Raw genomic sequence first — 25,984 nt, forward strand, 5'->3', positions numbered from 1 at the left:
GCGGTGTAACATTTGCAATCCTCCGGTCCTCTGGCACCACCCCCAGATCTAAGGAGCATTGGAAGATTGTGGCCAGAGCCTCCGCAATTTCCCCCCTTACTTCCCCCAGTAACATAGGATGCATCCCATCCAGACCGGGGACTTTTCTACTTTGAGGAACACACACACACACATCTACCCATATACACCCAGTCCCACAGAGTGACTTTCCTCAGTGAGTAATCTGGCAAGGAGTATGGAATGTGTTCAACCCCCAGGTATTTTAACCCCAGTTTGTGGTGCATTAAACTGGGAACAGTATTTAGTTGTACATTGAGGCTCCTGTTCCAGCTTTTGTTCATTTTAGTATTTATATCCCCACAGAATCCCACAGTGCGGAGGCGGGTGTAATGTTTGATATTTTCAGAAGCTGTGACCTCCCTCCCTGGAAGTCCCGGTGTTTTCTGCTGTTGTCAGATCCTCGTTTCCTCCCCTCAGGGCAGCTCTTTTCTCTAGTTGAGAAACAAAAAAATCAGTCAGAAAGGGGGATCTCGGGGAGAACATCTCTCCCCGATCCCCGGCCAGTCTTCCCTCGATCCCCGGCCAGTCTCTCCCCCCGATCCCCGGCCAGTCTCTCCCCCCCCGATCCCCGGCCAGTCTCTCCCCCCCCCGATCCCCGGCCAGTCTCTCCCCCCGATCCCCGGCCAGTCTCTCCCCCCCGATCCCCGGCCAGTCTCTCCCCGCCCCCCCCGATCCGTCTCTTCCCCCGATCCCCGGCCAGTCTCTCTCCCCGGCCAGTCTCTCCCCCCGATCCCCGGCCAGTCTCTCCGATCCCCGGCCAGTCTCTTTCCCCCCCCCCCCCCCGATCCCCGGCCAGTCTCCACCCGATCCCCGGCCAGTCTCCCCCCGATCCCCGGCCAGTCTCTCCCCCCGATCCCCGGCCAGTCTCTCCCCCTGATCCCCGGCCAGTCTCTCCCCCCGATCCCCGGCCAGTCTCTCCCCCCGAGTCCAGCCAGTCTCTCCCCCCGATCCCCAGCCAGTCTCTTCCCCCCAATCCTCGGCCAGTCTCTCCCCCCCGATCCCCGGCCAGTCTCTTCCCCCCCGATCCCCGGCCAGTCTCTCCCCCCGATCCCCGGCCATTCTCTCCCCCGATCCCCGGCCAGTCTCTCTCTAAGCCCGGGTGAATCTCTCTAATTCTCTGCTTTTTCTCCCAGTCTCCGTGACTCTGGATGTGGAAACAGCGAATCCACGGCTCGAGGTGTCTGAGGATCTGAAGAGTGTGAGATTTACCTGGATCTGGAGGAATCTCCCTGACACCGGGAAGAGGTTTACAGCCTGGCCCTGTGTCGTGGGATCGGAGGGATTCACATCGGGGAGACATTACTGGGAGGTGGAGGTGGCGGGGAATCGGCGCTGGAGTCTGGGAGTAGCCGCAGAATCTGTGGAGAGGAAGGGAGGGGTCAGACTGAGCCCGGAGACTGGATTCTGGACCATTGGGCGGGATGGTGATGACTTTAATGTAAACTCCTCCCCTCAATCCCGTCTCCCCGCCGGTCCGATCCCCGGGAAGGTGGGAGTTTATCTCAGTTATGAGTTCGGGACAGTTTCATTTTACAGCGCGGACACCAAGTCCCATCTCCACACCTTCACTGGGAATAAATTCACGGGGAAACTTTATCCTTTCTTTGGGACTTGGGATGTGAACAAGTGGCTGAGAATCTGCTCCGGCTCCGATCCGGGTCTGTAAAAGGGGCGGGGCCTCGGGCCGGCCCGCATCATCCATGACGTCGCAGTGACTTGACCCCGCGCCATTTGGGTCAGGAGCAGAGGTCAGGGGTCAGGAGTTAGAAAATGTAATTTCCAAATTACACATTGTAAAATCCCAATGAGACTGTAAATACAACCAATAAAAATATAAAATGACAGAAGAAGAAAGACTTGCATTTCTATAGCGCCTTTCACGACCACCGGGCTTCCCAAAGCACTTTACAGCCAATGAAGTACTTTTTGGAGTGTAGTCACTGTTGTAATGTGGGAAACGCGGCAGCCAATCTGTGCACAGCAAGCTCCCACAGACAGCAATGTGATAATGACCAGATAATCTGTTTTTTGTTACACTAATTGAGGGATAAATATTGGCCAAGACACCGGGGAAAACTCAATCACAAAAGCAAAATACTGCAGATGCTGGAAATCTGAAATAAACAGAAAATGCTGGAAATACTCAGCAGGTCAGGCAGCATCTGTGGAGAGAGAAACAGAGTTAACGTTTCAGGTCGATGACCCTTCCTCAGAACTCTGCTTTGAAATAGTGCCTTGGGATCTTTTACATCCACCCGAGAGAGCAGACAGGGCCTCGGTTTAAGGTCGCATCGAAAAGACCCCTCCGACAGTGCGGTGCTCGCTCAGTACTGCACTGGAGTGTCAGCCTAGATTGTTGTGCTCATGTCTCTGGAGTGGGACTTGAACCCACAACTTTCTGACTCAGGAAGCGAGAGTGCCAGCTGGCTGACACTGTAATAAAAACAAAGACTAAAATAAAAAGTAAAACCGACAGCAACTCCATCCCAGCCCTTTCTCATCACTGCCCCACTCCTTTATATTAAAAAGCAGGTATAAGTTGTGCTCTCAAAATGAGGACATTCCTCAGTTAATCAGCACCATTAGTGATGAGAAATACACAAACTCTCTCTCTTCAAGATGACGGGGAGTTTGCAAATCTTCGGTTTAACGGGCTGAATGTTCACTTTTACTGCGGTGCGGGCTGTAAAACGGGCGGCCGATCCGCTAACGCCTGTTGTGGTAAAAGTGAAAATTCACCCCAGAGTGTTTGACGTTCCCTCGCAGTTGATTGTAGTGCCACTTTCAGCCAGGAGATGGTGATGGCGAGCTGTACAAAGCGCTGTAAAGTTTTACAGTGCAGTATCACCACCTGCTGGTGGAAACCGGTACTGAGGGAATATCAAAAACAGCAAATGCTGAAACACTCGGCTGATCAGACAATTCAGGCAGGACCTTCCTTCAGAACTGAAAGATAATGGGATCATAAAAAAGAATGAAAAATAAACACGAGGCTAGAATTCCCTCTTCCGTGCTCCTGGCACACACCGTGTCCCTGGCGGGAAAATCCGCATTCCCGGTCTGTCCAATGTTCAAAAAAGCATAGGTTGGGATTGTGGAATTTCCCAATATGGGCTCTTGCTGTGTGTCAGGAGAGCGGAATTCCAAAATCTGGGCCTGTATTCTGAGTACAGAGAGGAGATTAATCAGTTAAAAAATCTCTGAAGTGGGTGCTGAAGACATGAAATTTATTTCCAGAGGGTGCCCGGGAGATACTTTGGTCAAAAGTGAATGGAAACTAGTTACTGGATTATCCTAGGCAGCGCCCTAGGTATGTGTCAGACCGTTACTTCACCCCTTGGTCCTGGATTTGAATCAAACAACAACAACAAATTGCATTTATATAGCACCTTAAACATAGTAAAATGACCCAAGGCGCTTCACAGGAATGTTATCAAACCAAATCTGATACTGAGCTTGGTCAAAGAGGTAGATTTAATGTAATGTCCATGTAATGTAATTAGCGCCACAGTCACTCGGAGGAATGCCAGGGTTCGATGAACAGACTGGGACTATCTTCTTGTTCAGTATTACTTCTTCGTACTGGATGTTTAATGCATAATAAACCTGTTTTACTGATACACAATATACCTGGACCCAGAGTGCTTTGTGTAGTCACGGAGAAATTATTCCAAAGAACTTTTAAAAGCGACATCATCCCTCAGTCTTCTCTTATCTAGAGAAAAGAGCCCCAGCCTGGGTGCTCTCCAGTGACTTCTCCCGCTGGACGTGGCCATCAGGTGAGGACACAACTGAGCTCAGCTCTGCTGTTCCCGAGACTGGAGTTAGTGCCTTCAGGAGAAGAAGCGAGGAAATTGAGGTTTGAGGGACTTCTGCAAAGAAAGCCACATTATAAAAAGGCGATTGGCTGTGCTGGTGCTCAGCTCACTGTGCCACGGTGCTCGCTGAACTCCACACATGGTGATCTCCCAGTCTGAGCTGTGCTGCCCTATAAGCTGGAGTGAAATCTCTTTTACAGCCCTCAGTGCATTGAGAAATATTGTGGTTTTCAACTTATTTTTTTCATGAGTAAGCTCTGTCACTGCAGTGTTTTTTATATTATTGTTCACACCATGTCTCTGCTAATCACAGAAATCCCACAATGCAGATAGAGGCCATTTCGGCCCATCGAGCCTGCACCGACACATGTCCCACCCGATCCCCATAACCCCTACACCAACACATATCCCACCCTATCCCCGTAACCCCACGTATTTAATCCCCCCTAACACTAATTTATCATAGCCAATCAACCTAACCCGCACATCTTTGGACTGTGGGAGGAAACCGGAGCACCCGGAGAAAACCCACGCAAACACGAGGAGAATGTGCAAACTCCACACAGACAGTCACCCGAGGCCGGATTCAAACCCGGGTCCCTGGCGCTGTGAGGCAACAGTGCTAATCACTATGCCACCGTGCGGAAATGTAAACTGCTTCGAGCAGATACAGAAGAAGAGAGCACCTTTGTTTTATTTCTTTACTTCCCTGCCTGTGCTGGGACACGTCTTGGCTCTGATGTGAGCACCCTGCTTCTGCTGGGATGCTGATTGCATCTGCTGGAATACACCCTGGTTCTGCTGGGAAACCCCATGCCGCTGTGTGATTGATGCTCCTTCCCTCTCTTCTTTACCTGCCTCTGTTGGCCTGAGTAAGATCTGGATCTCAATGTGTGGCCAACAACAGTGCCCGTGAACTTTCTTCCACGACATCCACGGGTATCTTGCTCCTGACAGACCAGTAAGCAGCGCCTCAACTTCCTGTTTTAGAGTTTTTGTCTGACAACATTTTTGTTCTTTTCGTTCGCTTTGTTTGTATTGTTAGATTAATGAATGTAATAAAGATGGTGAGACTGCTCTAAAACCACGTGATCGCTGGTTGGATGCAAATTCATTACGAACAAAAAACATCAATGAACGAATTCTGGGGAATAAATTGGTTTTTGGGCGGCAGTGCAAAATCTCCAGCTAAGTCCAGAATGAGGTGTGACCGGCAGGATTAAAAACAGGAAATGCTGGAAATCCGCAGCATGTGCAGGGAGAGAAACCGAGTTTCAGGTCGATGAGCCTTGGTCAGAACTGCAGGAAGCCGGTGAGCTCGCTGCCTGTAATGTGGCTCCACAGCCGGAAGGTGGCGCTCCATGGCCGTGTCTCCGGTGGATTCCCACGGTCCGGCTCACTCGAGCTGCTTTCCCACCGCGGCCATTGGCCACACTTCCCCAAGGCCCGCCATCTTCACTCGCTCTCAGAAGGAACCGCATGAAGGTTCCGTCAATGACCAATTCCTGAGTCTGTTCCGCGACCCGTCTGCGTGCGATTCACAGGCTGAAATAGAAGAGCCCGGGTCCAGTGACAATGACCTGGTCATGAGCCGGAGAGCCTGTCACTCAGTGAAGGGGCGGGTCTCTCCCGGGGGAAGCGGATTGGCCGGAGAGCCTGTCACTCAGTGAGGGGGCGGGTCTCTCCCGGGGGAAGTGGATTGGCCGGAGAACCTGTCACTCAGTGAGGGGGGCGGGTCTCTCCCGGGGGGAAGCTGATTGGCCGGAGAGCCTGTCACTCAGTGACGGGGCGGGTCTCTCCTGGGGGAAGCGGATTGGCCGGAGAGCCTGTCACTCAGTGACGGGGCGGGTCTCTCCCGGGGGAAGTGAATTGGCCGGAGAGCCTGTCACTCAGTGAGGGGGCAGGTCTCTCCCGGGGGAAGTGGATTGGCCGGAGAGACTGTCACTCAGTGAGGGGGCAGGTCTCTCCCGGGGGAAGTGGATTGGCCGGAGAGCCTGTCACTCAGTGAGGGGGCGGGTCTCTCCCGGGGGAAGCGGATTGGCCGGAGAAAATGAACACAATCCTACATTCTCTGAAGCCGAAGAAAACCAGTTTTGAAGATTTTGAGTTTAAGCAGCAAGAGAGCGTCTGTGAAATGAAGGTGAATTCTCAGTGGGCCGTTGTGGGCTGCGCCTGTACGGGTAGCGTGTGATGCACCCCATGCCCGGATAACAGAACTCATCGAATCATAGAAAGTTACAGCACGGAAGGAAGGCATTTCGGCCCATCGTGTCCGCGCCGGCCAACAAAGAGCTATCCAGCCTAATCCCACTTCCCAGCTCTTGGTCCGTAGCCCTGCAGGTTACAGCCTCCCAAGTGCACACCCAAGTACTTTTTAAATGTGGTTAGGGTTTCTGCCTCTACCACCCTTTCAGGCAGTGAGTTCCAGACCCCCAAAACCCTCTGGGTGAAGAAATTTCCCCTCAAATCCCCTCTAAACCTTCCACCAATTACTTTAAATCTGTGCCCCCTGGTTTTTGACCCCTCTGCTGAGGGAAATAGGTCCTTTCTATCCACTTTATCGAGGCCCCTCATAATTTTATACACCTCAATAAGGTCTCCCCTCAGCCTCCTCTGTTCCAAAGAAAACAACCCCAGCCTATCCAATCTTTCCTCATAGCTAAAATTCTCTATTCCCGGCAACATCCTTGTAAATCTCCTCTGTACCCTCTCTAGTGCAATCACATCTTTCCTGTAATGTGGTGACCAGAACTGCACGCAGTACTCTAGCTGAGGCCTAACTAGTGTTTTATACAGTTGAAGCATAACCCCTCTGCTCTTGTATTCTATGCCATGGCTAATAAAGGCACGTATTCCGTATGCCTTCTTAACCACCTTATCTACCTGGCCTGCTACCTTCAAGGATCTGTGGACATCAAAGGTCCCTTTGTTCCTCTACACTACTCAGTGTCCTACCATTTAATGTGTATTCCCTTTCCTTGTTAGCCCTCCCCAAATACATTACCTCACACTTCTCCGGATTGAATTCCATTTGTCACTGTTCTGCCCACCTGACCAATTTATTGATATCTTTCTGCAGTCTACAGCTTCCTTCTTCAGTATCAACCACACAGCCGATTTTAATATCATCTGCAAACTTCTTAATCATACCCCTAGATTCAAGTCTAGATCATTGATATATACCACAAAAAGCAAGGGACCTAGTACTGAGCCCTGCGAAACCCCACTGGAAACAGCCTTCCAGTCACAAAAACACCCATCAACCATTACCCTCTGCTTCCTGCCTCCGAGCCAGTTTTGAATCCAACTTGACACTTTGCGCCGGCAGACCTGGGTGGAGCAAGGTGGTGGCGGAGCAACTACAAAACCGAGGCGGCAGACCAGGTCGGCCCCACAGCAGCGGCGGACCTGGGTGGAGCGAGGCGGCGGCGGAGTGACTACAAAACCGAGGCGGCAGACCAGGTAGGTTTACCAATCTCAGAGCGGGAGAGAGAGAAGTAAAAAGTAATCGAAGTGTGACGTCACCAGAAACCAGGTAAGTGATTGGCTGGTGAGTATTTCTCTCTTTCTCCTTTTTTCCAAACAAACTCTGTGGTTTATAGTTTCTAAGCTCTCTGTGGTGTAACGGGGACTGTTGGTAAACAAGGGCCCTTGAGTATATCATTTAATTATAGTGTAATTGGTGGTATTGATTTGATTTAATTTAATTTAAATTAATTAAAGGGTAAGTCATGGCAGGAGAGCTTGGCCCCGTGGTATGCTCCTCCTGCCCTATGTGGGAAATCAGGGACGCTTCCTGTGTCCCTGACGACCATGTGTGCAGGAAGTGTGTCCAGCTGCAGCTACTGGCAGACCGCATTGCGGTGCTGGAGCTGCGATTGGATACATACTGGAGCATTCGCGATGCTGAGGACGTCCTGGATATCACGTTTAATCAGTTGGTCACACCGTAGGTAAAGGTGGCACAGTCAGAAAGGGAATGGGTGATCAACAGGCAGAGTAGTAGGTGCAGGCAGGTAGTGCAGGAATCCCCTGTGGTCATCCCCCTCTCAAACAGATATACCACTTTGGATACTGTTGAGGGGGATGGCTTATCAGGGGAAGGCATCAGCAGCCAACTTCCTGGCACCAGGGGTGGTTCTGCTGCACAGGACGGGAGGGAAAAGATGGGTAGAGCTATAGTAATAGGGGATTCTATTGTAAGGGGAATAGATAGGTGTTTCTGCGGCCGCAAATGAGACTCCAGGATGGTGTGTTGCCTCCCTAGTGCAAGGGTCAAGGATGTCTCAGAGTGGCTGCAGAACATTTTGGAAGGGGAGGGTGAACAGCCAGTTGTCGTGGTGTATATAGGTACCAACGATATAGGTAAAAAACAGGATGTGGTCCTAAAAGCTGAATATAGGGAGTTAGGAGGTAAATTAAAAAATAGGACCTCAAAGGTAGTAATCTCAGGATTACTACCAGTGCCACGTGCTAGTCAGAGTAGAAATAGAAGGATACTTCAGATGAATACGTGGCTAGAGGAATGGTGCAAGGGGGAGGGATTCAAATTCCTGGGACATTGGAACCGATTCTAGGGGAGGTGGGACCAGTACAAACCGGACGGTTTGCACCTGGGCAGGGCTGGGACCGATGTCCTAGGGGGAGTGTTTGCTAGTGCTCTGGGGGAGGGTTTAAACTAAAATGGCAGGGGGTTGGGAACCTGAGCAGGGAGACAGAGGAAAGGGAAACAAGGATAGAAGCAAATGACAGGAAGGAGAAAAAACAAAAGTGGCAGTCAGAGAAATCAAGGGTTTAAATCAAACGTGGCCACAGTAAATAATAATTCTCATAGGTCTAAGAGCTTTAAAAAAACAAGCCTGAAGGCTTTGTGTCTTAATGCGAGGAGCATTCGTAATAAGGTGGATGAATTAGCTGCACAAATAGAGCTAAACGAATATGATATGATTGGGATTACGGAAACATGGCTCCAGGGTGGCCAAGGCTGGGAACTCAACAGCCAGGGGTATTCAATATTCAGGAAAGAGAGGCAAAAAGGAAAAGGAGGTGGGGTAGCATTGCTGGTTAAAGAGGGGATTAACACAATTGTAAGGAAGGATATTAGCTCTGATGATGTGGAATCTGTATGGGTAGAACTGAGAAATACCAAGGGCCAGAAAACGTTAGTGGGAGTGGTATAAAGCCCTCCTAACAGTAATGCGGAGGTTGGGGATGGCATTAAAAGGGAAATTAGAGAAGCGTGCAATAAGGGCACAGCAGTTATCATGGGTGACTTTAATCTACATATAGATTGGGCTAACCAAATTAGTAACAATACTGTGGAGGAGGAATTCCTGGAGTGTTTACGGGATGGCTTCCTGGACCAATATGTCGAGGAACCAACTAGAGATCAGGCCATCTTAGACTGGGTATTATGTAATGAGAAAGGATTCATTAGCAATCTTGTTGTGCAAGGCCCCTTGGGTCGGAGCGATCATAATATGATAGAACTATTCATTAAGATAGAGAGTGAACTAGTTGACTCAGAGCCTAGGGTCCTGAATTTAAATAAAGGAAACTACGATGGTATGAGGCACGAGTTGGGTAGGACTGATTGGGGAATGCCACTCAAAGGGTTGACTGTGGATAGGCAATGGCAAACATTCAAAGATCGCATGGATGAACTACAGAATTTGTTCATCCCAGTTTGGCATAAAAATAAAACAAAAAAGGTGACTCAACCGTGGCTAACAAGGAAAATTAGGGATAGCATAAGATCCAAGGAGAGGACATATAAATTGGCCAGAAAAAGCAGTAAACATGAGGATTGGGAGCAGTTTAGGATTCAGCAAAGGAGGACAAAGGGATTAATGAAGAGGGGGAAATAGAGTATGAGAGTAAGCTTTCAGGGAACATAAAAACTGACTGTAAAAGCTTTTATAGATATGTGAAGAGAAAAAGATTGGTGAAGTCAAGCATAGGTCCCTTGCAGTCAGAATCAGGGGAATTTATAATGGGGAACAAAGAAATGGCAGACCAATTAAATACATACTTTGGTTCTGTCTTCACAAAGGAGGACACAAATAACCTCCCAGAGATGTCGGGGAACATAGGGTCTAATGAGAGGGAGGAACTGAAAGAAATCAGTATTTGTAGGGAAATGGTGTTAGGGAAATTGATGGGATTGAAGGCCGATAAATCCCCAGGGCCTGATAATCTACATCCTAGGGTACTTAAGGAAGTGGCCCTAGAAATAGTAGATGCATTGCTGGTCATCTTCCAAAATTCAATAGACTCTGGAACAGTACCCATGGATTGGAGGGTAGCTAATGTTACCCCACTATTCAAAAAAGATGGTAGAGAGAAAACGGTGAATTATAGACCGGTAAGCCTGACATCGGTAGTGGGGAAAATGCTGGAGTCCATTATAAAAGATGTCATAGCAGAGCACTTGGAAAACAGTGACAGGATCAGACAAAGTCAACATGGATTTACTAAAGGAAAATCGTGCTTGACTAATCGACTGGAATGTTTTGAGGATGTAACTGGTAAAATAGATAAGGGAGAACCAGTGGATGTGGCAGACAGAAAGCAAAGACTTGGAATAAACGGGTCTTTTTCCGAGTGGCAGGCAGTGACTAGTGGGGTACTGCAGGGATCGGTCCCAGGACCCCAGCTATTCACAATATATATTAATGATCTAGATGAGGGAACTAGATGTAATATCTCCAAGTTTGCAGACGACACAAAGCTGGGTGGGCGTGTGTGCTGTGAGGAGGATGCCGAGAAACTCCAGGATGATTTGGACAGGTTGGGTGATTGGGCAGAAGCATGGCAGATGCAGTATAATGTGGATAAATGCGAGGTTATCCACTTTGGTGGCAAAAACAGGAAGGCAGATTATTATCGGAATGGCAATAGATTGGGAGAAGGGGAAGTGCAACGAGACCTGGGTGTCCTTGTGCACCAGTCGCTGAAGGTAAGCATGCAGGTGCAGCAGGCGGTTAAGAAGGCAAATGGTATGTTGGCCTTCGTAGCGAGAGGGTTTGAGAACAGGAACAAGGATGTCTTGCTGCAGTTGTACAGGGCCTTCGTGAGACCACATCTTGAGTATTGTGTGCAGTTTTGGTCGCCTTATCTGGGGAAGGATGTTCTTGCCATGGAGGGAGTGCAGCGAAGATTCACCAGGCTGATACCTGGGATGGCAGGAATGACATATGAGGAGAGATTGGGTCGATTGGGCTTATACTCGCTGGAATTTAGAAGAATGACAGGGGATCTCATTGAAACTTATAAAAATCTAACAGGACTAGACAGACTAGATGCAGGAAGGATGTTCCCGATGGCGGGGGAGTCCAGAACCAGGGGTCACAGTCTAAGGATAAGGGGTAAGCCATTTAGGACTGAGATGAGGAGGAATTTCTTCACCCAGAGAGTGGTGAACCTGTGGAATTCTCTACCACAGAAGGCAGTAGAGGCCAATTCATTAAATATATTCAAGAAGGAGTTAGATATATTTCTTAAGGCTAAAGGGATCAAGGGATATGGGGAGAAGGCAGGGACAGGGTACTGAATTTGGATGATCAGCCATGATCTCATTGAATGGCGGAGCAGACTCGAGGGGACGAATGGCCTACTCCTGCTCCTATCTTCTATCTATTTATATTTTGCCCTGGATCCCATGGGCTTTTAACTTCGTGATCAGTCTGCCATGTGGAACCTTATCAAAAGCCTTGCTAAAGTCCATATAAACTACATCAAACGCACTACCGTCATCTACCCTCCTTGTTACCTCCTCAAAAAATTCAATGAAGTTTGTCAGACACGACCTTCCCTTAACAAATCTGTGCTGACTATCCTTGATTAATCCGTGTCTTTCTAAATGAAGATTTATCCTGTCCATCAGAATTCTTTCCAATAATTTTCCCACCCCCGAGGTTAGACTGACTGGTCTGTAATTACTCGGTCTATCCTTTTCTCCCTTTTTAAACAAGGGTACCACATTAGCAGTCCTCCGGCACCTCACCTGAAGCCAGAGAGGATGGGAAAATGATCGTCAGGGCCTCTGCTATTTCCTCTTTTGCTGCGCTTAACAGCCTGGGATACATTTCATCCGGGCCTAGGGATTTATCCACTTCTAAAGCTGCTAAACCCCTTAATACTTCCTCTCTCACTATGTTTATTTCATCTAATATTTCACACTCCTCCCCCGATAGCAATGTCTGCTTCGCCCCTCTCCTTTGTGAAAACAGACGCAAAGTATTCATTAAGAACCCTACCGACATCTCCCGCCTCCACACACAGATTACCCTCGTGATCTCTAATAAGCCCTACCCTTTCTTTAGTTATCCTCTTACTCTTAATATATTTATAAAACATCTTTGGGTTTTCCTTGATTTTATTTGCCAAGAATTTTTCATGCTCTCTCTTTGCTTTCCTAATATCCTTTTTAATTACACCCCTGCACTTTCTGTACTCCTCTAAAGATTCTGGAGTATTTAGCCCTCGGTATCTGTCATACGCCTCCCTTTTTTTCTTTATCCTACCCTGTATGTCTCTAGACATCCAGGGGGCTCTAAATTTGTTAGTCCCACCTTTTTTCTTTAAGGGCACATACTTGGTCTGAACCCTCCGGATCTCCTCCTTGAATGCCTCCCACTGCTCTGACACTGATTTACCTTCAAGTAGCTGTTTCCAGTCCACTATGGCTAAGTCCCCTCTGAGCTTAGCAAAATTTGCTTTTCCCCAATTTAGAATTTTTATTCCTGGTCTATCCTTGTCCTTTTCCATAACGACCTTAAATCTAACTGAATTATGGTCACTAGCACCAAAATGCTCCCCCACTGATACGCCTTCTACCTGCCCAGCTTCATTCCCTAAAACTGAGTCCAGAACCGCCCCCTCCCTTATAGAGCTTGCTACATACTGGCTAAAAAAGTTCTCCTGGATGCATTTTAGGAATTCCGCACCCTCTATACCCTTCACACTAATTTTATCCTTGTTAATATTGGGGTGGTTGAAATCCCCTACTATTACTGCCCTATAGTTTTTGCACTTCTCAGAAATTTGTCTACATATTTGTTCTTCTATCTCCCCCTCACTGTTTGGGGGTCTATAGTACACTCCCAGCAGTGTGATCTCCCCTTTTTTGTTTTTCAATTCGACCCATATGGCCTCGTTTGATGATCCCTCCAACATATCATCCCTCCTCACAGCTGTAATAGTTTCTTTAATCAATACCGCGACCCCCCTCCCTTTTTACCTCCCTCTCTATCCCAGCTGAAAATCCTGTAACCAGGAATGTTGAGCTGCCATACCTGCCCCTCTTTCAGCCACGTCTCTGTAACAGCTATAATATCATAGTCCCAAGTATCTAGCTGTGCCCTCAGCTCCTCTCCCTTGTTCGCTATACTCCTTGCATTGAAGTTCAGGCAAACCTCCTTGTTAACTACTATCTAGCCCTTGATTCCTCTGTCCTTCCAATTTACTTTCTACGTTTTTGTTTTCCAATTCCAGTTTTTCTTCCCTCCCGATTGACTCTACTCTTAGGTTCCCATCCCTCTGCCAAGCTAGTTTAAACCCTCCCCAACAGCACGAGCAAACCCTCCCACGAGGATATTGGTCCCGTTCCCATTGAGGTGCAACTCGTCTGGCTTGTAGAGGTCCCACCTCCCCCAGAAACGGTTCCAATTCCTCAGGAATCTAAAGCCCTCCCTCCTACAGCATCTCTCCAGCCACGCATTCATCTGCTCTATCTTCCTATTTCTGAACTCACTAGCATGTGGCACTGGCAGTAATCCGGAGATTACTACCTTTGAGATCCTGCATTTGAACCTCTTTCCTAGCTCCCTAAACTCTGCCTGCAGGACTTCATCCCTCTTCCAACCTATGTCGTTGGTACCGATATGGATCATGACCTCTGGCTGTTCACCCTCCACCCTCAGAATGCCCTGCAGCCGTTCAGTGACATCCTTGACCCTGGAACCAGGGAGGCAACATACCATCCTGGAGTCACTCTGCAGCCGTAGAAACGCCTGTCTGTTCCCCTAACTATTGAATCCCCTATTACTATTGCTCTCCCTCTCCTCTTCCGTTCCGTACCCCCCGCCCGCCTGTGCAGCTGAGCCTTCCATGGTGCTGTGGACTTCGCTCTGGCTGCACTCCCCAGAGGAACCATTGCCCTCACCAGTACTCAGCACCGAATACTGGTTGGTGAGCAAGAGGGGCTCAGGGGACTCCTGCACTACCTGCCTGGTCCTCCTCTTCTGTCTGGCGGTTACCCATTCCTTCTCTGCCTGCACACTCTTAAGCTGCGGGGTGACAACCTCCCGAAACATGCTATCCACGTAGCTCTCAGCCTCGCGGATGCACAGCAGTGACTGCAGCCGCCGCTCAAGCTCCATAACCCGGTGCTCGAGTTGCTGTAGCTGGTGACACTTCCCGCACATGTGGTCATCCAGACCATGGGAGGTGTCCAGGACTTCCCACACGGCACAGGATGTGCATTCCACGGGTGTGAGCTGCCCTGCCATTCCTCTCCTTAACAGACTATTTACTAACCTAGCTGGAATAAACTTAAAACTTTCAGAAAGCCAAATATTACCACTTACCAGATACTCACCAATCAGTTCCCTCCTTGTGCCGACGTCACTCTTTGAAAATTCTGCCGGTGCTGAGTTGGTACCGTCACCGCCTCGCCGCTCCTCCCAGGTCTGCGCTGCCGCCACTTCTGCTGCTGGGCCTACCTGCGCCTCGGGCTCACCTTATACCGCTGTCACCGCCTCGCCGCTACTCCCAGGTCCGCACCGCCGCCACCTCTGCTGCTGCTGTGGGGCCTACCTGCACCTCGGGCTCACTTTATACCGCTGCCACCGCCTCGCCGCTCCTCCCAGGTTCGCACTGCCGCCGCCGCTCCTCCCAGGTTCGCACTGCCGCCGCTGCTGCTGGGCCTACCTGCACCTCGGGCTCACTTTATACCACCGCCACCGCCTCACCGCTCCTCCCAGGTCTGCACTGCCACCGCCACTGCTGGGCCTACCTGCACCTCGGGCTCACTTTATACCGCCGTCACTGCCTCACCGCTCCTCCCAGGTCTGCACTGCCGCCGCCGCTGCTGGGCCTACCTGCACCTCGGGCTCACTTTATACCGCCGTCACCGCCTCGCCGCTCCTCCCAGGTCTGTACTGCCGCCGCCGCTGCTGGGCCTACCTGCGCCTCAGGCTCACTTTATACCGCCGTCACCGCCTCACCGCTCCTCCCAGGTCTGTACTGCCGCCGCCGCTGCTGGGCCTACCTGCGCCTCAGGCTCACTTTATACCGCCGTCACCGCCTCACCGCTCCTCCCAGGTCTGCACTGCCCCCGCCGCTGCTGGGCCTACCTGCACCTCGGGCTCACTTTATACCGCCGTCACCGCCTCGCCGCTCCTCCCAGGTTCACACTGCCACTGCCTCTGCTGCTGCTGCCGTCGCTACTGGGCCGACCTGCGCCTCGGGCTCACTTTATAGCACCGCCACCGCCTCGTTGCTCCTCCCAGGTCCGCACTGCTGTCGCCTCTGCTGCTGCGGGGCCTACCTGCACCTCGGGCTCACTTTATACCGCTGCCACCGCCTCGCCGCTCCTCCCAGGTTCGCACTGCCACCGCCGCCTCTGTTGGGCCTACCTGCACCTCGGGCTCACTTTATACCGCCATCACCGCTCCTCCCAGGTCCGCACTGCCACTGTCTAAATTGTGTTATATCTTGGATGAAAAGTGTGGAACTTGGTTGAAGAACTGAATGAGGAAAAGGATGATATTAGAGGATGATATTAGATATTATTCAGAATGGAGACAAATCTGTGGGAAATCCGAGACAATTCACGATGAGCTTTTCTTGTATATAAATAACCTGAACTCGGATATAGAAAGTACAATTTTGAAGGTTGCGGATGATACAAAACTTGGCGATGTAGTGAATAGTGAGCAGGATAGTAGCAGACTTCAGGAGGACAGAGGCAGACTGGTGAAATGGGCAGACACATGAGCGATACAATTGAATGCAGTAAGTGTGAAGTGGTGCACTTTGGGAGGAACAACATGGAGAGGCAGTATAATCTAAATGGTTCTATTGTGAGGGTTGTGGAAGCGCAGAGGGACCTGGGGGGCATGTTCACAAATCTCTGAAGGTGGTTGGGCAAGTTGATAAGGCCGTCAAGAAAGCTTGTGGGCTACTTGGCTTTGTAAATGGGGGCATTGAATTCAAAACAAGGAAGTCGTGCTAAACCTTTACAAATCGCTGGTTAGGCCTCAGCTGGAGTATTGTGTAGAATTCTGGGAACCACACTTTAGGAAGGATGTCAGGGTCTTGGAGAGGGTAAGAAGGAGGTTTACTGGGATGATAGTAGGAATGAGGGACTTCAGTTATTTGGCGAGATTGCAGAAGCTGGGATTGTTCTCCTTCGAGCAGAGAAGGTTAAGGCGACACCTAATAGAGGTATTCAAAATTCTGAGGGGTTCTGATTGAGCAAACAGGGAGAAACTGTTTCTTCTGGCGAGTGGATTGGTAGCCAGGGGTCACAGATTTAAAATAATTGGCACGAGAACTAGAGGGGAAATGTGGAGATATTTTTTCACAAAGGGTTGTTAAGATTTGGAACCTGACAGGCTGGAGGAAGCAGATTCCATAGGAACTTTCAAAAGGCAATTGGACATGGACTTGAAGAGACTAATTTTCAGGGTTCTGGGGAAAAGGCTGGGGTGTGGGAATCAATTGATCTGCTCTTTCACAGGATGAATAGCTTTAATCTCCTAGGCGTTTTTGACATCCAAGGCTGCATCACATCCTTCCTGTCTACTCTACTGTGCCTTAATACTTTTTTGTCTTTTTATTCATTCACAGAACTGCTGGTGGAAATTGGAAACTTTCTCCCTCAAAATTGTGGATGCTAGGATCAAACAATTCAAAATTTTCAAGATTGAGATGGGTAGATTTTTGTTGGTTAAGGGCATAGAAACGTAGAAGATAGGAGCAGGAGTCGGCCATTTGGCCCCTCAAGCCTGTTCAGCCATTTAATGAGATCATGGCTGATCATCCAAATTCAGTACCCTGTCCCTGCTTTCTCCCCATATCCCCTGATCCCTTTAGTCTTAAGAAATATATCCAACTCCTTCTCGAATATATTTAATGAATTGGCCTCAACTGCCTTCTGTGGTAAAGAATTCCACAGGTTCACCACTCTCTGGGTGAAGAAATTCCTCCTCATCTCAGTCCTAAATGGCTTAGCCCTTATCCTTAGACTGTGACCCCTGGTTCTGGACTCCCCGACCATCGGGAACATCCTTCCTGCATCTAGTCTGTCTAGTCCTGTTAGAATTTTATAAATTTCAATGAGATCCCCTCTCATTCTTCTGAACTCTAGCGAATATACACCTAATCGACCCAATCTCTCTTCATACATCATTCCTGCCATCCCAGGTATCAGTCTGGTGAATCTTCGCTGCACTCCCTCCATGGCAAGAAGATCCTTCCTCAGATAAGGCGACCAAAACTGCACATAATACTCAAGGTGTGATCTCACCAAGGCCCTGTACAACTGCAGCAAGACATCCTTGCTCCTGTACTCGAATCCTCTCGCTATGAAGGCCAACATACCATTTGCCTTCTTAACCGCCTGCTGTACCTGCATGCTTACCTTCAGCGACTGGTGCACAAGGACACCCAGGTCTTGTTGCACTTCCCCTTTTCCCAATCTATTGCCGTTCAGATAATATAATTTGTTTTCCTGTTTTTGCCACCAAAGTGGATAACCTCGCATTTATCCACATTATAATGCATCTGCCCAATCACCCAACCTGTCCAAATCATACTGGAGTTTCTCTGCATCCTCCTCACAGCATACACACACCCACCCACCCACCCAGCTTTATGCCATCTGCAAACTTGGAGATATTACACCTAGTTCCCTCGTCTAGATCATTTATATATATTGTGAATAGCTGGGATCCTAGCACCGATTCCTGTGGTACCCCACTAGTCTGCCACTTGGAAAAAAAACCATTTATTCCAACTCTTTGCTTCCTGTCTGCCAACCAGTTCTCTATCCAAGTCAGTAACTTACCCCCAATCCCATTTGCTTTAACTTTGCACACATCAAGGGATATGGAACAAAGGCGGGTAACTGCAGTTGAGGTACAGATCAGCCATGATCTAACTGAATGGTGGAAGAGGCTCGAAGGCCTGAATGGCCTCCTCCTGTTCCTGTGCACCATCCTCTGCAGTCAGCCATGTTTATAATATTCCCACAACAATGTAGTTCCCGAATTGCTTGTTCCTAATGCATTCACATCTATACAGCTCACTGTAGATGTTCTCATCTTTTGGCCCCTAGTTTACCCTTGTTAATGTTACCTGGTTCTTGTATATCACCCACCTGCTGTCTAGATTCCACTCTTTAATCAATGTCATGTGGGATCACATTTCCTCCTGGCCTTCTCCCTCCTATCCAATGGAAATGCTTCTTGCAGCTACTTCAACGTTCCTGACCAGTTCCATTGTTTTTATTTGGCCATCTCGCTCCCTTTGTTATCACAAGGAGAACGCCATTTACTTTTCAAAGTCCCAGTATTATTTTCACAGCAGATTGACAGACAGTTATTCATATTTGCGATTTTCTTTGTAAACATCTTTTTCACCATAAACAGGAAGTATAACAAAGGAAATTGCCTTGATTTTCTAGGCGATCCTTACATGGGAGGTTTCAGAGCCCTTACATGATTTCTTACATTGTCATTTAGCCCTTCCTGCTCCTCCAGTACCTTTTGTCATTTATCTTCAATGTGCACAGACCTATCTCGAGGTAACCAACTCCTCATCATTACCACACTCATCACTACCCACCTCCCTACAGCCAGAATCTCCCTGCACCTCACCAACTGCATCTTTGTCCTAACCATGTCCTCTGGCTTCTGAACTACTTCTTCCTCCATGACTTGGTCTTCTGCATTAGGAGTTGGTGTTTGATCTAATTGAATGGTGGAACAGGCTCGAGGGGCTGAATGGCCGACTCCTCTTCCTATGTTCCTGTATCTGCACATTGTTGTGTCTTTCTCAGTGTTTTTACAAGCGTTCTTCCTGTCGTCAGTGCATCCTCTATTATCTTGTGTGCTCGGTTTCCTCCAGCTCTTATTGCTGTTTCTTGCTGACCCTGTACCTGTTTGCAAAAATCCCAGTCACAGCTCCCCAGTGACTTGCCCTTAATATTGAGCACCAGCCCATCCACTTCACTAAACTTTGACTCAATTAGTCCAATACTATCCACTCGCCTTTGCTAATTAGCTTTACAATAGTTTCCTTCCATTAGTTCTCGTCCGCTCCTCTCAAAGGCCCAAAGCTTTTCCTTCAGGTTTTTGGCAGCTGAGATCAGCGAGTTGCTCCACACTTTACTATTGACTCTCGAGCTCTTTCATGCTGCAAAGTCGAGCCTTGTTTGGTCTGTTTGAGCTCTGCCAGCGGTCTGCTGTGTTAACATTTGTGTTTCTGTCTATTTCAGGAGAGTACGCCCGAGGAGCAGAGGTACGACACGCTCTCCAAAAATAACTGAACAACATTATAAAGTAGGATATTGAAGAGCTTGTTTTATTTTCTGCTGTTAAATGTTTCATATTTACATTAGTGAAGACGACTATCAGCCAAACATAGCGGAAGGCAGCCTGTCTCTGGGAGCATTTAAAGGACCCACCCAGTATAGAGTGTGGAGACCTGTAATGGACATTCTCAGCCCTGGTACGGAGGGCCTTTCCTGTTTTCTTACTTAACCCGTAAAATCCTCAATAAGTGTGTTCATCTTAAGAATACCCGACAAGAGTACAAGAATGTAAATATTATTCATACTGACTTCAAATAAGAAATTTAATGAAATGGCAGCGAGTGACATCTGATTCATGACTTATAATGCAACTAACAAATAATAATCAGAACTATTTTAGAAGTAATCGATCAATCTAATCCATTCATTCGTAAGAAACACTGATCTAAATCATTAACCTGTCACGGTGGTTTCTTTCATGGCTTAAAACTGGAAGTTTAATGCACAAAGATATTCACAACTGATTTGGTCAAATCACTTTCAGATGATAAAACAGGAGAATCCTTCAACATGGAATGTTCGCTCTTCTATGAAAAAAGAATAAGAAACGTACTTGAAGGGGGCGGAACACGAGGGAGGTTGAAAATATTTGTGAACAAAATGAAGTAAATCAGAAAGTAATGGTTAAATGATGTCAGGAATGTGTGTTTTTAATCTGTAGGTTTTAGAAGGAAGGAGAGACACTGAGACCACACCTGGAGTTCTGTGCACAGTTTTGGTCTCCTTACCTGCGGAAGGATATACTTGCCTTCGAGGGAGTGCAACAAAGGTTCACAGACTGAGTCCTGAGATGGGGGAATTGTCCTATGAGCAGAGATTGAGTAGACTAGTCCTTAGAGTTTAGAAGAATGGGAGGTGATCTCATTGAAACATATAATATTCTTACAGGGCTGACAAGGTAGATGCAGGGAGGATGTTTCCCCTGGCTGGGGAGTCTAGAACCAGGGGTCACAGTCTCAGAATGATGCGCTATCAATTACTCATAAAAGACTGAGAGTTAGAAGAGTAACTAAAGGCTTTTATTAACAACAGAATGGAGGTCTGCCTCGAGTGGTCGACCGGTCCAGGATACCAAGGGCTGGGGAGCAGTCACCTTTATACTAGGACCTGTGGGAGGAGTCAGCCGAGGCATGTCCAGGCATGTACACAGTGGAATACAAACAGGACAAACAGGAATACAAACAGTGGTTTACCACATTCACCCCTTGTTTAAAATTGAGTCCGGCGGGGTGAAGTGTATTAAAAGTTAGTGTATTGGAGTCTCTCCGGAGGTCTTGTCTGCCACTGTGATCGGCGTGGCGACGGCAGGGGTAGTGAAGCTTCCGGCGTCGAGTCCAGCGTAGGCTGTGGCACAGGCGTGTCGTCCTCGTAGATGTCGAGCGGGTCGCGGGGCCCAGGCCTGCCGTCTGCTGGGGCTGGATATCGGATCGTGGGGGGGGGTGGTAGTGGGTTACTGCGGCCCCCGAGGGTGCAAGGTCTCTTATGGAGACTGTGTCCTCCCGCCCGTCCGGGTATGCGATGTAAGCATACTGGGGGTTGGCGTGGAGGAGGTCGACCCTCTCGACCAGGGGGTCCGTTTTATGGGTCCTCACGTGTCTTCTCAGTAGGACCGGCCCTGGGGACGTCAGCCATGGCGGTAGCGATGTCCCTGATGTGGACTTCCTTGGGAAGACAAACATTTTCTCATGAGGGGTGGCGTTAGTGGCAGTGCAGAGCAGTGACCGAATAGAGTGGAGCGCATCGGGGAGCACATCCTGCCAGCGGGAGGTTGGAAGGCCCCTAGACTTTAAGGCTAGCAGGACGGCCTTCCAAACTGTCGCATTTTCTCTTTCCACCTGTCCGTTCCCCCGGGGGTTGTAACTGGTGGTCCTGCTTGTGGCAATACCCCTAGTTAGCAGGTACTGACGGAGTTCGTCGCTCATAAACGATGAGCCCCGGTCGCTATGGATATAGCTGGGGAAGCCGAACAGGGTGAAGAGGTTGTTCAGACATTTAATGACCGTGGCACTGGTCATGTCCGGGCAGGGGAAGGCGAACGGGAAACGGGAGTACTCATCAATAATATTGAGGAAGTACACATTGCGGTCGGAGGAGGGGAGAGGCCCTTTAAAATCAACGCGAAGGGGCGAGTGGCTTTTATCAGGTGGGCCCTGTCTGGTCTATAAAAGTGTGGTTTGCACTCAGCGCAGACTTGGCAGTTCCTGGTCATGGTCCTGACCTCCTCAATAGAGTAAGGCAGGTTGCGGGCCTTGATGAGGTGGAAGAACCTGGTGACCCCCGGGTGGCAGAGGTCATTGTGGAGGACCCGTAGTCTATCGATCTGCGCGCTGGCGCAGGTGCCACGCGATAGCGCATCCGGGGGTTCATTTAGCTTCCCGGGCCGGTACAAGATCTCGTAGTTGTAGGTGGAAAGTTCGATTCTCCACCTCAAGATCTTGTCATTTTTGATTTTGCCCCTCTGCTTGTTGTTAAACATAAAAGCAACTGAACGCTGGTCAGTGAGCAGGGTAAATCGTTTTCCGGCCAGGTAGTGCCTCCAATGACGCACAGCCTCCACAATCGCCTGGGCCTCATTCTCAACAGCGGAGTGTCTGGTCTCCGGGCCTTGGAGGGTTCGTGAAAAGAAGGCCACGGGTCTCCCCGCCTGATTGAGGGTAGCGGCCAGGGCAAAGTCGGACGCGTCGCTTTCCACCTGGAAGGGGATGGATTCGTCCACTGCGTGCATGGTGGCTTTGGCAATGTCCTCCTTGATACGGTGGAAGGCTAAGCGGGCCTCTGCCGTCAAGGGAAAAGAGGTGGACTTGATCAGCGGACGGGCCTTGTCCGCATAGTAGGGGACCCACTGGGCGTAATAGGAGAAAAACCCTAGGCACCTCTTCAGGGCCTTGAGGCAGTGGGGCAGTGGAAGTTCCATAAGGGGACGCATCCGGTCGGGGTCGGGGCCGATGACTCCGTGTTCCACAACACAGCCAAGGATGGCGAGGCGGTTTGTGCGGAATATGCACTTCTCCTTGTTATATGTCAGGTTTAGGAGTTGGGCGGTGCGGAGGAATTTTTCGAGGTTTGCGTCATGGTCCTGCAAGTCACGGCCGCAGATGGTCACATTGTCCAGATATGGGAAAGTGGCCTGCAACGCATTTTGATCTACCATCCGGTCCATCTCCCTTTGGAAGATGGAGACCCCGTTGGTGACGCCAAAGGGAACCCTAAGGAAGTGATAGAGGCGGCCGTTTGCCTCAAAGGCAGTGTACTGGCGGTCCTCAGGGCGGATGGGGAGCTGGTGGTACGCTGATTTCAGGTCAATGGTCGAGAAGACGCGGTACTGCGCGATCTGGTTGACCATATCAGCTATACGGGGGAGTGGGTAGGCGTCCAGCAGGGTGTAGCGATTTATTGTCTGGCTGTAGTCGACGACCAGGCGCTGCTTCTCGCTGGTCTTAACGACCACAACCTGGGCTCGCCAGGGGCTGGTGCTGCCCTCAATAATCCCTTCTTTCAGGAGCCGCTCCACTTCGGTTTTAATGAAAACCCTGTCCCCGGCACTGTATCGCCTGCTCTTTGTGGCGATGGGCTTACAGTCGGGGGTGAGGTTAGCAAACAGTGGTGGGGGGGTGACTCTGAGTGTGGAGAGGTTGCACCTGGTGCGCGGCGGGCAATTTGGAAGCTGCTGGCTGCGGACTGTGAGTGGGGGGAGGGGTCCACCGTACGCCATCGTAACACTTTTAAGGTGGCACTGAAAATCTAACCCCAGCAGGACGGCAGCGCAGAGGTCAGGCAGGACCAGAAGTTTAAAATGATCGTACACGGTCCCGTCTACTACCATTTACCTTAATGTCCATTGTGGAACTGGCCAGTTGGTGCGGTCTCGCTTGGTCCAGTGTAACGGATGCCAGCGTAGGGGTCGGTGGTTCACTTTGGAGGTCAGGACATCCAGTTTGTCCTCGTCCGATTTGATTGCTTCGGAGGCGGTCAGGAATTTTTCGAAACACTTAAGCCAGTGAGTAAACTTGGTGGATGAGTCCGCCTCCCGATGATCTAAGTCCAGGCATGCTGGTGTGAGGATCTTCTCCATTATAAAAATGTTGTTAATAAAATTGATGCGCTATCAATTACTCATAAAAGACTGAGAGTTAGAAGAGTAACTAAAGGCTTTTATTAACAACAGAATGGAGGTCTGCCTCGAGTGGTCGACCGGTCCAGGGTACCAAGGGCTGGGGAGCAGTCACCTTTATACTAGGACCTGTGGGAGGAGTCAGCCGAGGCATGTCCAGGCATGTACACAGTGGAATACAAACAGGACAAACAGGAATACAAACAGTGGTTTACCACACAGAATAAGGGGTCGGCCATTTAGAACGGAGACGAGGAGAATTTTTTTCACTCAGAGGGTGGTGAATCTTTGGGATTCTCTACCCCAGAGGGCTGTGGATGGTCAGTCGTTGAATATATTCAGGACAGATATCGATAGAATTTTGGATATTAAGGGAATCAAGGGATAGGGGATATGGGGGGAAGGTGGAGTTGAGGTAGAAGATCAGCCATGATCTTATTGAATGGACCAAATAGCCGACTCCTGCTCATATTTCTTATGTTTTTCTAAGAAGATCTCCATCACTGGGCTGTAAGTGGTAGATGGAGACATTGTCACCAAAAGGAAGGACTGCGGTGTGGTGCGGTCGATGGGTGGGTTGTGCCCACCGCCTGTCCTTTACCACCGTGAGGCCCAGCCCTTTTAAGGCACGGGCCTCATTTCCACCCGGCCGGTAATGTGCAGGCACCAAACCAGCACTTCCAGGTGTCTCAAATAAGCTGGGAGATCGGCCAGATCCGAATCTGAGCCGCTTCTATGGTGCAGTTTAATAACAGCGCTGGGCAGCAGAGGTGTTGCATTAATTCATCTCAAACACCGCCATGTAGCGCCACCTTCCGCCTGTGGATCAACATTACAGGCAGGAAGGTCACCGGGTTCCTGCAGCTCACAGCTCATTCCACCCAGTCAGTTCCTCTCTACAATTCACCATCCATTTGTTTCTTCTCTCCCCCTCCTTCTATTCCCCAGCCCTACACAGGCCCTTGCTGATCTTTCATAACGGTGCACAGGAAGGACGTATTTCCCTTAGCAGAGAGGTCAAGAACCAGGAGGCATAGATTTAAAGTAATTGGGAGAAGGATTAGAGGGGAGTTGAGGAGAACTTCTTTCACCCAGAGGGTGGTGGGAGTCTGGAACTCACTACCTGAAAAGGTGTTAGAGGCAGAAACCCTCATCACATTTAAAAAGTACTGGGATATGCACTTGAAATGCCGTAACCTACAGGGCTACGGACCAAGAGCTGGAAAGTGGGATTAGGCTTGATAGCTCTTTTCCGGCCGGGGCGGACACAATGGGTAGTCAAAACTGCCCAACGCATTACCGGCACCCGGCTACCGACCATAGAGAACATCTACCAGAAACGCTGTTTACGGAGGTCACGGTCCATCATCAAAGACCCTACCCACCCCAGCCACAGTCTGTTCGCCCTCCTGCCATCTGGGAGACGCTACAGATGCATTCGCACCCGTACGACCAGATTTAGGAACAGCTTCTTTCCCAGGGCTGTCATCCTACTGAACTCCACAAATAAACTCTAAAGCCTGCACATCTGCCAATGCACTTTATAATGTTTATGTTAATGTATTACAAGTCAAATGAATGTTGAATGTTTAAATGTCTTAATCTAAATGTACACTCTCGGGAGCCGCAAGCCTACATTTCGTTGTACTGCACTTGTGCACTAACAATGACAATAAAGTTGATTATGATTATGATTATGATTAAATTTCAATGATTCCCATTTCCGAGGCAGTGTGTAGGCCCGGAATGTTAACCTCTTCTCTCTCCACAGGCGATGACCGACCTGTGTATTTCCAGCATTTGTCTATTAGATTTCCAGCTTTGTTTTTATCCTGTTGTTGCTGCGGTTGTGGAAATGGTTATTCATTTCCTGTTTACTGGTCTCTAGTTACCCAACAATATCCAAAAACTGCATGAAAGCATCTTCAGTGAAAAACATAAAGTGAGGAAATTGACTTACCAAGAGGCTGCTTTCCACAGTTGGAATTGTCCTCAGAATTTAGTCCCGATCACTTGTTACTCTTTATATTTCATCAGGTGATGGGAGTGGGAGGAAAATCGTGGGCTAGCAACGAGCAGCTCAGGAATGGCCCCAATCGACACATCCTTCAACCAGTGCCTGTTGTTTCTGACACTTTAACTCGTTCTTTCCACACTCTGCCAGATCCTCTCCCTCCCCCAATCCATCTCCCCCAATCCACCTCCCCCACCCCCTCACACACCACCCCTCCTCCACCCCCCTCCATCCCTCCTCCTCCAACCTCCCTCCTCCACCCCCACTCCCCTCCCACAATCCTACTCCCCTTCCTCACCCACTCACCCACCCCCTCCCACCCTCCCCCACTCCCCTCCCTCACTCCCCCTCCCTCACCCCCCCCGCCCCCTCCCCCACAC

The 25,984-nt window shown here is 49.4% G+C and overlaps 2 protein-coding genes across 2 annotated transcripts in view; one reads left to right on the forward strand and one right to left on the reverse strand.

Annotated features, from left to right (window-relative positions):
• Positions 1-3,685, forward strand: part of LOC147096392 (uncharacterized) — a 56,562-nt gene extending 52,877 nt beyond the window's left edge. The window contains exon 11 of the mRNA XM_085975147.1: positions 1,194-3,685. Coding sequence (XP_085831273.1) covers positions 1,194-1,726 — 533 coding nt within the window. The 3' untranslated portion in view covers positions 1,727-3,685. The remainder of the gene's footprint in view (positions 1-1,193) is intronic.
• Positions 1-25,984, reverse strand: part of LOC147096384 (uncharacterized) — a 419,163-nt gene that overhangs the window by 383,727 nt on the left and 9,452 nt on the right. The gene's annotated exons all lie outside the window — the stretch shown is intronic.

This window comes from Somniosus microcephalus, unplaced genomic scaffold, assembly GCF_052327205.1.
Source record: "Somniosus microcephalus isolate GS21.2 unplaced genomic scaffold, FLI_Smic_1.0 unresolved_chr1, whole genome shotgun sequence".
Taxonomy (NCBI): Eukaryota; Metazoa; Chordata; class Chondrichthyes; order Squaliformes; family Somniosidae; genus Somniosus; species Somniosus microcephalus.